This window comes from Diospyros lotus, chromosome 13 (genome assembly GCF_014633365.1).
Source record: "Diospyros lotus cultivar Yz01 chromosome 13, ASM1463336v1, whole genome shotgun sequence".
NCBI lineage: Eukaryota > Viridiplantae > Streptophyta > Magnoliopsida > Ericales > Ebenaceae > Diospyros > Diospyros lotus.
In genome coordinates, this window is record NC_068350.1 from 4,673,136 (window position 1) to 4,685,376 (window position 12,241).

General features: G+C 34.3%; 1 protein-coding gene across 1 annotated transcript; it reads right to left on the reverse strand.

Annotated features, from left to right (window-relative positions):
* Positions 1–1,863: 1,863 nt before the first annotated feature.
* Positions 1,864–3,563, reverse strand: LOC127787926 (uncharacterized). The gene is made up of 4 exons (XM_052316001.1): positions 3,120–3,563; positions 2,490–2,600; positions 2,284–2,364; positions 1,864–2,165 (listed from the first exon to the last, which is right to left on the reverse strand). Exons 1-4 carry the CDS (start codon positions 3,369–3,371, stop codon positions 2,091–2,093), a joined length of 519 nt encoding a protein of 172 aa, XP_052171961.1. The 5' UTR covers positions 3,372–3,563; the 3' UTR covers positions 1,864–2,090.
* Between the last annotated feature and the right edge of the window lie 8,678 nt (positions 3,564–12,241).

Here is a 12,241-nt window from a genome sequence, read left to right on the forward strand (position 1 = left end):
TTGTATTCATCCTCTTGTTATTTTTAGTCCATTCTATTGGTTTTATTTTGTGCACTAACTTGTTTTGCAGCCCTTCTGCCCCCAACAAACTTAATTTTTTTTTTTTTTGCTTCAAATGCATTCTTGTATTTTATGAATAAGTTCATTTGCACGTAACTGTGACAAACAACAGTCCATTAGTCATATGGTAAAAATAGATCAATTCATTGACAAAAGGAAAGAAAAAATAGGTTCAAAGTGAAGGAGGCCTTGAACAGCTGAGCTCATAGCATTCGACGAAATCACAAAAAACTTGGGGTCTGGTATCTGGTCTGATCTGGTCTGGTCTGGTAGGTGTTTGTTTGGCGATCAAATAAAAAGGGGTTGTACTGATAAAAGCAAGCACAATTATTGATGTACCAACACATAGGGGTTTCACCTTGTCCTGTCTATCCCACTTTTTGCAGACACACGAACAGTTCCAAATTTCTTTTTTTTCTCTTTGGTCAATCTGATTAGTTGCAGTGGTTACAACAGTTAGGGCTCATACATTCTAAATGCAGGCAAAACATTTGCAGGCGTTTTAACGACGTTTTCGTCTAGGTGGTGTTTGGACCTTAATCAATTAATTTTAATCTCTTTTTTTTTATTTTTTCACTTAAAAAATTAAAACCATCCATCATGTTATTTGATAATTTTGTTCTATCTTTTATTCCCCCCCCCCCCCAACCTTGTTCATTGAAAATAACGGCGACCGCTTCCACGCGTCACTGTCATGTCAGCAAGCAAAGTGACGCTCAAGTCGTCTAACAACCCTAGCCTCTAGGGAAAGGATATAAGATGAATACAAAATTTTAAAAAACAAATACTTATACTTGGGATGTTATTCAACTTATAAATTTATCAAATGCATTTTTAATCCACTCACCTCAATCCCAGTCCTGCCCTTTTATGCTAAAAAAGCCCACTAACTAGGTTTTAGTTATAAAAATAGATTTTTTTACACAAGGGGTGTAAGACTATGTAAAAAACATTGGGAGTGTTTGTGTTGGAAGCCCCTTCCTTTTGTTTTACCATTTGGTTCATATAACATAAAAGAAATAATACAAAGGAGCTTGAGGGTGACCCTTCTTTTGCATCTCCTAACCCATAAACCGGACACCAGATGCAGTTTGGTCAAGGGGGATTCTGGGTGAATGGTATAAAAGAAAAAGAAAAAGAAAAAGAAAGAGAGAGAAGGAAAATCATAACCCATTCAATACGCGTGAAAGATTTTGAATTAGTTTGCTCTGATGTGGGTGGGGTGCTCATGCTTTCTGGGGCTGTGATCTGAAGTATTCATCATGCCATCATGGCCCGCCCAGCCATCAACCAAAAAAGAGGCCAGAACAGAATTTCTCAAAATAATAATAATCATAAATAAAGCAAAACAAAAGGGCATAAAATCAGTTTCCTAATTCCTACTCCCGGCTGATTGTATGTAACTATTAAAAAGGATATGCCTAGTGATTCGTTCTGCTTATACAAAAGGAGTCAAAAGTATTGAGTTGAATCCGCTTCAACCCTCCCCCCATCCCAAAATGATACCATCTTTTATGACCTATTACAATAGAACCTGGCTCGGTAATCATCTCCATCAATAATCCATATCATGTCTAAAAGAGTCTTCTACCTAGCCGGGAGAATGTAATTATCATAAACCACAAGAACATTTACTTCAAGAGTCCCTCGGATTCCGTTTGGCAACGCTGGCAAGTTACTGCTCCAAAAGCAACATTAAATAAGTAGCAGGAAAAGCCAATCTTCCTTCTTAAAGAAGGGACGACGACATCTCAGAGAGAGAGCCCAACAGAGTGCAGTGTTGATTGTAGAAGAAGAAAAATATGAAGAAAATCCAAAAGTTAAGAAAAATCTGTTTTGTAACAAACCTGTTTATGGGGTATTCCCTTTTGCTAAAATCAGCAAATGATCCAACAAAGCTAATAATAATCAAACAAACAGAAGATCATACAGTACAACAAACCCAAGAGACCAATATAATATACACAAAAGTGTTCTTACTTCACATTTCACACAAGGCCTAATTAGTTATCAGAGTTAGGTTATGAATCTTAGCGAATCGTTTCTATGTTCTTACTCAGCTCCTCCAGCTTCTTCATCCTCAATTTCTCGCTTTCGCTCACCAGCTGCTCAAATAATTACCAAATTCATCGTCATTGCAAGTAGACAAAGGAAAACAAGAAAATGATACAACTATATGCTTTTATCTCAAGCGTATTTATTAATCGCAAGCATGAAGCTGACCTCCATCAATCTGGTAATTAGCTGTACTTTCTCTTTGTTTTTCTCATTGAAAGCCTCGAGAGCTTCCTTGTACTCTTTCTCCTGTGACCAACCCAAGTCCCAAAATTCAAAATTTCAAACAAAATTTTCCCACATAATTCTTATGAATCAAAGTACTGAACAACAACTCTGTATGGAAGTTGAGAACTTTGTTGGAAATGCTTTACCTTCTTCGCGCAAATCTGTCCCAACGGCTTCAATTCCTTGTTGACTGCATCGATCTTCTTACGGACAGCCGAGACGTCTTTCTTCATCGGATCTGCTAGCGCCTCGAGCTCCTGTTAAGTGTTGGGTTTAAAAGTCTAATTCTTTGAGCCAATACATAAGCAATTATTCAAGTTTCCATACCAAACACCACTTCGAAGCTCTTATTAGTGAAGTTGTGTTACCTAACGCCAATATTTCCATGCCTTTCCAATTTAACTTATGGAATATTTATATATTTTTAAAGCTCCATGATGGAGCAGAGCATGATTCATATATTGATCAATTAATCAACCAGAGGATGTGAATTTTTCTTTTTGCTAATCAAAGAAACGAAACATAAATATGGTTTATTCACTCGATTTCTCGCCGGAAATCCATCACTATTTTCCATCAAAAACCCAACTTCGAATCACCTTTTATTTATTTAGTTTTTTCTTCTAGAAGTCTGTTCTAAACATAGTCCAAGTTAGAAAACCCTAAAGTCAGGCGAGTAATTACGCGAGGACGAGCCCGAATTTCAATCTTTTCCCGGATTTCTTGTTCAAAAACCATGGCTGTAACAGGAAAATTAAAGAGAATTATGGACCTACCTCGCGAATGAAAGCGAGCCGTCTGGTTTCCTCTTCGATGCGGCCGAGCTGGAGCTGGACCCTCTCCTTGACCTCGAGCTTCTTCTTCTCGATCTCTTCTTCCTTGGCTCTGAAAGTAGAGAGAGCCGATTTGGACATCTCTTCCTCTTCCTTGGTTAAGGAGCCGTTGAAGCTGAGGCTTCCAGAGATTTGGCCCGATTGCATGAGAGCTTGTTGCTGTACTTCACTCGCCTGCCTCTGTGTCTGCGTCATCTTCTTGGAAAACCCTTCTTCTTCTTCTTCCTTGAATTCCTCCCTTTTTTTTCTTTTTTTGGCTTCCCCCCCTCTCTCTCTCTCTCTCTCTCTCTCTCTCCCTGTGTATGTTTCTTTTGCTTTCGCTTTTGGAATGGTTTCCTCCTGTTTACAGGTGCTTGGAAACGAGGCTGCCCTTAATGCCTAATAAAACTTTCTCAAAGCCCACCTTAAGCTTTTGATTTTTCTGCTGGTGGCTGCCCCGCACTGCCCAAAGAATGGACCAACAAGTTGGCGTCTTTAGAGTTTTTACTCTTTCTTTTATTATTATTATTAGATTATTTTCAATTAGAGAAACAAAAATTCAATATGTTTTCGTGCTTGGTGTAGAGATTTTAGTTTATTTTTTGATTTGGGTATTTTCTTCCTCATCTTATTTTTTATAAGTTGAAAGAAAACAAGTTCCTTCTTCAAAACACAAGTCAAATAATTGGACCACAATAAATTAAGATTCACGTAAATTTAATTCTTTGTTTTACATAGTGAAATAAAGATAGAGTCTTTATTTATAATTTATTTTTTTTATTAAAATAAAAGTACGAGTGATGAGAGACTATGCAAGGATATAAATGCCACCCCACTTGCATAAAAAAAAAATAGTTAGAATTCAGCCCTGCGGAAGCTTGACCGTGGAAATGTTCAATTGAATATTTATTACAGCCATTTAGTTATAGTTATTATAGTTAGCAAAAAAAATCCACGAAACTTCCGGTGATTCAAAAGCCATAGGTTGATCCAAACATACGACCCAAGCGGAGTAGCACAAAGGCGGCACTGCGCTCTGCAGCACGCCATAAGATACCCGCCAAATGGTAGTGTTATTAGTGAATTGCTATGTTTTGTGGTTTAAGAGTTTATAACTAAAATAAATGATAGTTTGGTTTTAAATAATTTATAAAAGTAATTTTTTTTAAAATGATTCATGTGTTAATATTATTAATTAATGGGATTTGACAATATAATCTGTTGTTAGTGAACTCTGAATTTCCCCCCCCCCCCCTTTTTTTAGTAAAAAGGGAAAAGACAAGAAAAAATAATATAATTATAAATAAAAAAATAATTAATAAATTAAAATTGATGTAATTCGCCTCGTTTAATCAACTCGTTGGATGCAATTCCATCTTCATAATATATTACGTGAGTAAATATCATAATCATGGAAATATCAAGTGAATGGCGCAATGACTTGCACCCTTTAAGAGAGTCTAAAGCTAGATTGATTTGAGCCGAAGCGGATATCACACCTTGCTTGATTTGTGGGGGGGGGGGGGGGGCTAATACTAATAGTATGCGGGTGAGGGTGACACGTGATTTGGCTTTATTGTGTTTTAACATATTTTTGACTAATTTTAACTGCTACACTACACTAGTAGTTATTAAAAGTAAATAACTAACGCGAGCACATGTTGACATTTTGTGTAGCAGAACCATCAGTTTGGTGTTACCAAACATTATTTTTCTTCTTATAATAATTACTTAGATATGTTGTAGAAGATGGTTTATCAAGAATTAACTTAGTCAAACCAACCTATAATAATAAAATTAAATCAAATAAAAGATCAAAAATTATAAGTACCAGTTTATCCTTACACGATCAAATAACTAAAATAGTGAAATTGCAAGACCCATAGAAAGAGAGGCTCTTATAATTGGTGACATTTTTGTAAGTTAAAATATAAGGTGTTATCATAAAGTAATACACATTTTAATTTACCCGATTTAAAACCAAATCAAACTTTTCGTGTGTCTCTGAAGAGGCAGAGAACTTAAGACAAAGTGCTGTGTAAATTTCTGAAAAGAAAAAGGGAAAAAGCCATGAAGAATTAAATAAATAAAACGTTGGCAGTTAAAGTGCGTAAGGGGTGGGAATGGGCCTGGGCGTCTGCAGCCCACTTTAGATTCTAAATACTGTTCATTTAGCCACAGTATGAGCCCACTTTTAGTCATTATTGGGCCGGCTCTACGTAATTGAAAACCCTTAAAACTATAAAAGCCCAAATAAAAGAAAATTCATTTTCCGTGAAGGACTTTATGAGCCCGTTTCAAAAGCCTTTTGGGTCCGGCAATGGTGCATTAAGGGGCAAAGAGGTAAAACTGAATCGGGTAATTTGCACTATTCCATCTAGGATTCTCTTCAAGGTTGGTTTGGCCCACTGGATATTTGCGAGTTAAATCTCCTAATAATTGGCATCTCGCAGCTCCCTGAGTTCCCAGATTAAGGCCAACAGGTTCTCCATCATGAATGGACCCAAACAGTATCAGAACGTAATGATTTCAAACCAGAATCTTGCATTTGATAAAGTCTCCATCTTCGAACAGCCAGCCAGCCAGCCAGCGAGCACTGAAATGATGGGGACCAAAAAACCCACCCTTGTGGAGTTGAAATGGTCTTTGGTTTTACTTGCTTTTCTTTTTTGTTTTTCTCGAAAAGAACTGAGATAGGCAATGGTGGGGACGACATTAGGTTACTCTTTTGTGAGAATGATAGTGTGTCCGGTTTAGTTTAGATTAGGAACTCTTTTCTTTTTTCTTTTCTTTTTCTGATTTTTGCATTTTATTTTCTTTTTTCCCTATCTTTACCAACTTGTTATTGTTGACTGCTTTATTTCTCATCCTTATTCCTCATCGAATATTCTTAATCTAAATAATTCATATAAAAATGTAAAAAAATAATAATATTTTTATTTGTAAAAATTATGTTGTATCAAGAATTATATATATTAAGGTTTCCCGTTTTAAGTTACCACTTTAATTTTTAATGTAAGGTAAACAAATTAATTGTGAATATTCAGAAACTAAAGCGTAATAGATAAATTATCATCATCTCACATGATCAAATTTAACAACTAGAAATAGATCTAAAGGTTAAAAATATTTTTTATTTAAAATAAAAATTATATTTTTTATTTAAAATTATTTTTTATTTAAAATATATACAATAAAATAAAAATTATTTAAAAAAGCTGTGTGGGTTAGAGGACCTTTGTAGAGCTCGAGGACCGATCGCTAGCCAAGGAATTTTTCCTTTTTTATCCATACTTAATTCTATTGGAGAAAATTTCCTTTCAAACTTACCCCAAATGGAGTGACACCTATTAAAGCGGATAACGACTTGAATAGGTATTCGTTGTGTCCTTATACTTTGGTTCATTTTATATCAACTCTCGCTACATACTTCGATTCCTACGCTTTTTTTTTTTTTTTTTCAGGCATGGGGGAGGAAAGACATATTCAGTTCTAAAATCTCACTAATTTGTTCTCAAACTTAAGACTATCTCTAAAGGATAGCTATTTTGCTCACCAAAACAGTCAATACGCACACAGTGCATAGCCCAATAGTTAGGGGTGATCTAATGATAGGTATTCCGTTCTCACGTTTGTAGGTGTGTTTGGAATCAAAATTGACCGTTGACTTCCTGATTTAACTCCCTCCCTCAAAATAAGGCATTAGGTGGCGTTCGTGACAGTGCGAAACCAAAAAAAAAAAACCAATAAAGAGTCAAACTCCAAAATTCAGTTCCAACAAAACTCACCATAGTTATTTCGCCTCATCAAAAATTTGGCAAAATAAAAATCCCTCGCCACACGGTGATTGAAAACTTTGAAACCCTCCTCACCATCTCTCCTCCCTCCCCCCCGGTCCCCTAACGACCATCAATGACCATTAGATTCGAGGACGACCAAACGAGGGGAAGGCTAAATCAGTTAAAAAAGAACCACCACTAGTAGCGGTGACTAGCGAAGGTGACGGAGGCGAGAGCAGAAGCATCGTCGATCAATAATGAGTAGAATGACCGGTTTGTTGTTGCTATGACTTGCTACGACAATGAACCTGTTGTTGTGGCTTGTGGTGAACTTGATTTGTGATTTTTTTTTAATTTTATATATTTTGTGTATTAAATGAGAGATATTATGTATTTGTATATTTTAATTTTTAATTTATGTATTTGATTATTGAGTTTGTATATGTGCATATTTCATTATTTTGTGTATTTGAATATTTATTTTTATGTATACGTGTATTTGATTATTTTATATATATTAGTAAAAATCATAAGTGAAATAAAATTAAATTTTATTAATAAATAAATGAAATAGAAAAAAATAATAGAAAATATAGTTGTATCAAGCATAATAGGGGGGAGGGGGAGATCACATATTTAGTTTTAAAATCTCCCTTGTTGCTTCAAATTTATTCACAAACTTAAGATACCTCCAATGGGTAGCTATTTTGCTTGTCAAAGCAACGAATAGAAAGCCAAACTTCAAAGTCACGCTCCAACAAAGCTCCCCATAGTTATTTTGCCTCATAAAAAAATTGGCAAAATAAAAATCCCTCACCACATGTGGTGATTGAAACTTTTGAAGCCCTCTTTGCCATTCCCCCCCCCCCCCCCCCCCCCCCCTTCCAACGACCATCAAAGACCACCAGATCTAGCGACGATCAGATGAGGGGAAGGCTAAATTGATTGGATGAGAACCATCAATAGCAATAGCGACCAATGAAGGCGATGAAGGCGCCAGCAAAAGCATTGTTGATCGGCAGTGAGCAAAACGACTAGCTTGTTGTTGCTGTGATAGTGAACTTGTTGTTGCGGTTTGCAGTGAACCTAATTTGTGATTTTTTTTAATTTTGTATTTATTTGTGTATTAAATGAGTGATATTATGTATTTGTGTATTTTAATTATTGATTTATGTATTTGATTATTTTATATATATTAGTAAAAATTATAAGTAAAATAAAATAAATAAAATTAAAGTTTATTAATAAATAAATAAAATAAAAAAGATAATATGGAGTATGCTTTGACAGCTATTTTGCTCGCCAAAGCAGCCAATAGAGAGCCAAACTCCAAACCAAAGCAGCCAATAGAGAGCCAAACTCCAAAATCCAGCTCCAGAAGAGCTCACCATAGTTATTTGGCCTCCCACATGTGGTTGAGAACTTTGAAACCCTCCTCGCCATCTCTCTCATCCCTAAGTGTGTATTTAATTATTTATTTTGTGTATAGGTGTATTTGATTATTTTATGTATATTAATAAAATTTATAAATAAAATAAAATAAATAGAATTAAAATTTATTAATAAATAAATAAAATAAAAAATAAAAAATAAAATAAAAAAAATAATTAAGAGTATGATTAGACCACGCATAATGAAGGAAGGGGAGATCACATATTCAGTTCTAAAATCTCTCTTGTTGCCTCAAATTTGTTCTCAAACTTAAGGCTATCTCCAACGAGCAATTATTTTGCTCACCAAAGTACCAATAGAGAGCCAAACTCAAAATTCCAGCTCCAATAGAGCTCACCATAGTTATTTCGCCTCCCACGTGTGGTGATTGAAAACTTTGAAACTCTCATTGCCATCTTTCTCCTCCCCAATGATCATCAACAACGATTAGATCCAGTGACGACCGAACAAGGGGAAGGCTAAATCGATTGGAGAAGAACCACCACCACCACCAGCAATGGCAACCAATGAAGGCAACGGAGGTGTGAGCGGAAGCATCGTCAATCGACGGTGAGCAGAATGATCGACTGCTTGTTGCTACGACTTGTTACAATAGTGAACCTGTTGCTGCAACTTGTGGTGAACCTAGTTTGTGATTTTTTTTTAATTTTGTATTTGTTTGTGTATTGAAGAAGTAATATTATGTATTTGTGTATTTTAATTATTAATTTATTTATTTAATTATTGAGTTTGTATATGTGCAATTTGATTATTTTATATATTTAATTATTTATTTTGTATATGTATGTATTTGATTATTTTATGTATATTAATGAAAATTATAAGTGAAATAAAATAAATAAAATTAAAATTTATTAATAAATAAATAAAATAAGATGTGAAATAGAGAAGATAATAGAGTATGGTTGGAGCACGTATAATTTTTGAAATAAAATTAGAATAAAAAATAAATTATTTATAATAATATAATAAGAAACAGAATAAATTATTTATAATCTAATACAAGTGATCTTGCTACAATGAGGGAGGGGGAGATCACATATTTGGTTCTAAAATCTCTCTTGTTGCTTCAAATTTGTTCTCAAACTTAAGGTTATCTCCAATGGGCAGCTATTTTGCTCACCAGCTAATAGAGAGCCAAACTCCAAATTTCGCCTCCCACATGTAGTGATTGAAAACTTTGAAACTCTCCTTGCCATCTTTCTCCTCCCCAACGATCATCAACAATAACTAGATCCAATGACGACCAGACAAGGGGAAGGTTAAATCGATTGGAGACGAACCACCACCAGTAGCGATGGCAATTAGTGAAAGTAATACAGGTGCGAGCGAAAGCACCGTCGATCGACGATGAGCAGAACGATTGACTGCTTGTTGCTACGACTTGCTACAACAGTGAACCTATTTCTGCAACTTGTGGTGAACCTAGTTTGTGATTTTTTTTATTTATTTTATATTTGTTTGTGTATTAAAGAAGTAATATTATGTAATTGTGTATTTTAATTATTAATTTATTTATTTGATTATTGAGTTTGTATATGTGCATATTTGATTATTTTGTATATTTAATTATTTATTTTGTGTATGTATGTATTTGATTATTTTATACATATTAGTGAAAATTATAAGTGAAATAAAATAAATAAAATTAAAAATTATTAATAAATAAATAAAATAAGACGTGAAATAGAGAAGATAATAGAGTATGGTTGGAGCACACATAATTTTTGAAATAAAATTAGAATAGGAAATAAATTATTTATAATATATAAAGAAACAGAATAAATTATTTATAATCTAATACAAGTGATCTTGTTATAATTGTGATCCGAAATTTAAATTTGATTGAGATTGGGATTCTTAATTTGACCGTGATTATGATTTCAAATTTGATTGTGATTATGATGTTATCAAATTTGATTTTTTGTGAGATTTATCTTATCTCGAGAAATATCTTCATGAATCATCTTCTAATCAAGATATAATTTTATGTATACATCTACAGATGATTTTAGGTCTATAAATAAGTATCTAATGTTCTGGAATTAGTTACACTTATATCACTTTTGTATTATTAATATTTTGTTAATGATATTTTATTTTTTATATTCGTGATTTTTTTCGATTTAGATTTTTTATGTAAATTTTATGTTCATGTGTGATTGATTAGTTTGATTATGGTTTATTGTTGATCTAATTTCGTAACAGATTTTATAAAGAAAAAAATAAATAGTAAAAATCAACCCCCAAAATTCCAAAAATAAAAATTAAATCTAAATAAAATTGTAACAATGCATACAAACATTAACGTCGGATGGCCGGGGGGGCCATCTTTATCACCTAACGATTTGAATGTATTAGTCTGATGAAAAATTTGCCCCTCGGGCATTGACCAACCTGCCCGGAGAGGAAGAGAGAGAGGGAGGAGGGTATAAAATATGAAGAATTAGTCTATGAAAAGGAAAGGAAGAAAGATAGTCGGAGGTGGCACCGTGCAGGCTGGGGAGGAGAAGACAAAACTGCCTCGAGAAATTAAATCACGTGAAGGCACGTGACTCATCCGTGGCCTTCTCTAGCGTGCAACCGTTTATCGACTCGACCCCATCTTTTTTAATCATCTAACTACTAATTTTTAATATCCATTCATATTTTCTTTTAATTTTTTTTTATGTAATCTGTATTTAGTTGCTTATCTTACTTGCCTCAAAGCTTAAACGGATTCGTTCACTATAATTTTGTGAATCTCAGATCGACTAATAGTATTGTGGTTGAGAAGGAGAATCGGATCCAAATAGAAGGATAAGACACTTTTTAATCATCTCCGGAAGAAAACCTAAATGATATCTAGAAATCATGATTTAACTCAAAAACTACACAAAAACATCTTCCAATTCTGATGGCTTATGGCCAATCAAACGTGAATACTGGACTAAAATAGCACAATTCATTCCAAGATCGTACTATTAACGGCTCCGTCAAGCAAGAACAGGCAAGGAAGGAATGGATCCAGAACAGCAGAAGCAAGCTTCTGCAAATGCCTGTCCGCGAGGAGCTTTTCTTTCTCGAAGGAGCAATAAAGAAACCAAAAGGCAGGAGAAGGAGAAGGAGAAAGGTCGAAGATTGCGTCAGTGACGCATTGCTTACCGGTTCTTGTCTTGGAGTCCAAACATGGGATGCGCCGGCCTTCGCTTTTTCTGTTCTTGGTGAATTTAATTGGACAAAACAATTAATAAACAGACGAATCAGGTGGCATCGGCCCCGAGCTTTGCCCTCGGATCGGATCCGTACGAAGCAGCGGCGGATCCAAAGGAACGGCGAGGAGAATCGGTGACGTCTGTCCGCTGCGCGTTTTGGCTGCATCATTTCCTCGGCTGCGAGTCCGACAAAAAAGAGCATGTTGGGATTATTATTATTATATTCTTTATGTTTATATTAGAACGGTTCTTTATAATTAGTGAAAATATTATTGTACTAATCAAAATAAAAATCATGGAAAATGGCAATGAACGTAACACTCATACCCGTATCCTCTTCTTAATATTCATATTTGTTAGATGATATACTTAGTCTTTAATCTTTATTCGTGTTCAATTTTAAGAAAGAAATTAATATTTTCCTTTCCTAATTCTTATCTCAAATTCTTAATTAAATTTTGAGGTTAACATGCTTCTTTTTTTTTTGGTTATAATTGAAAAAATGTGGACTTTTTATGCTGCTAAGTTAGGTTTTAGCCACATTACAGTCCAACAAGATTAGACGTTAGCCTAATTAATTAATAACCAGCAACCAATTTTACTAATTTTAAATTAATGAGATTGTTGGGCTTGCATGAATAATAAATGAAATAAAAGTATA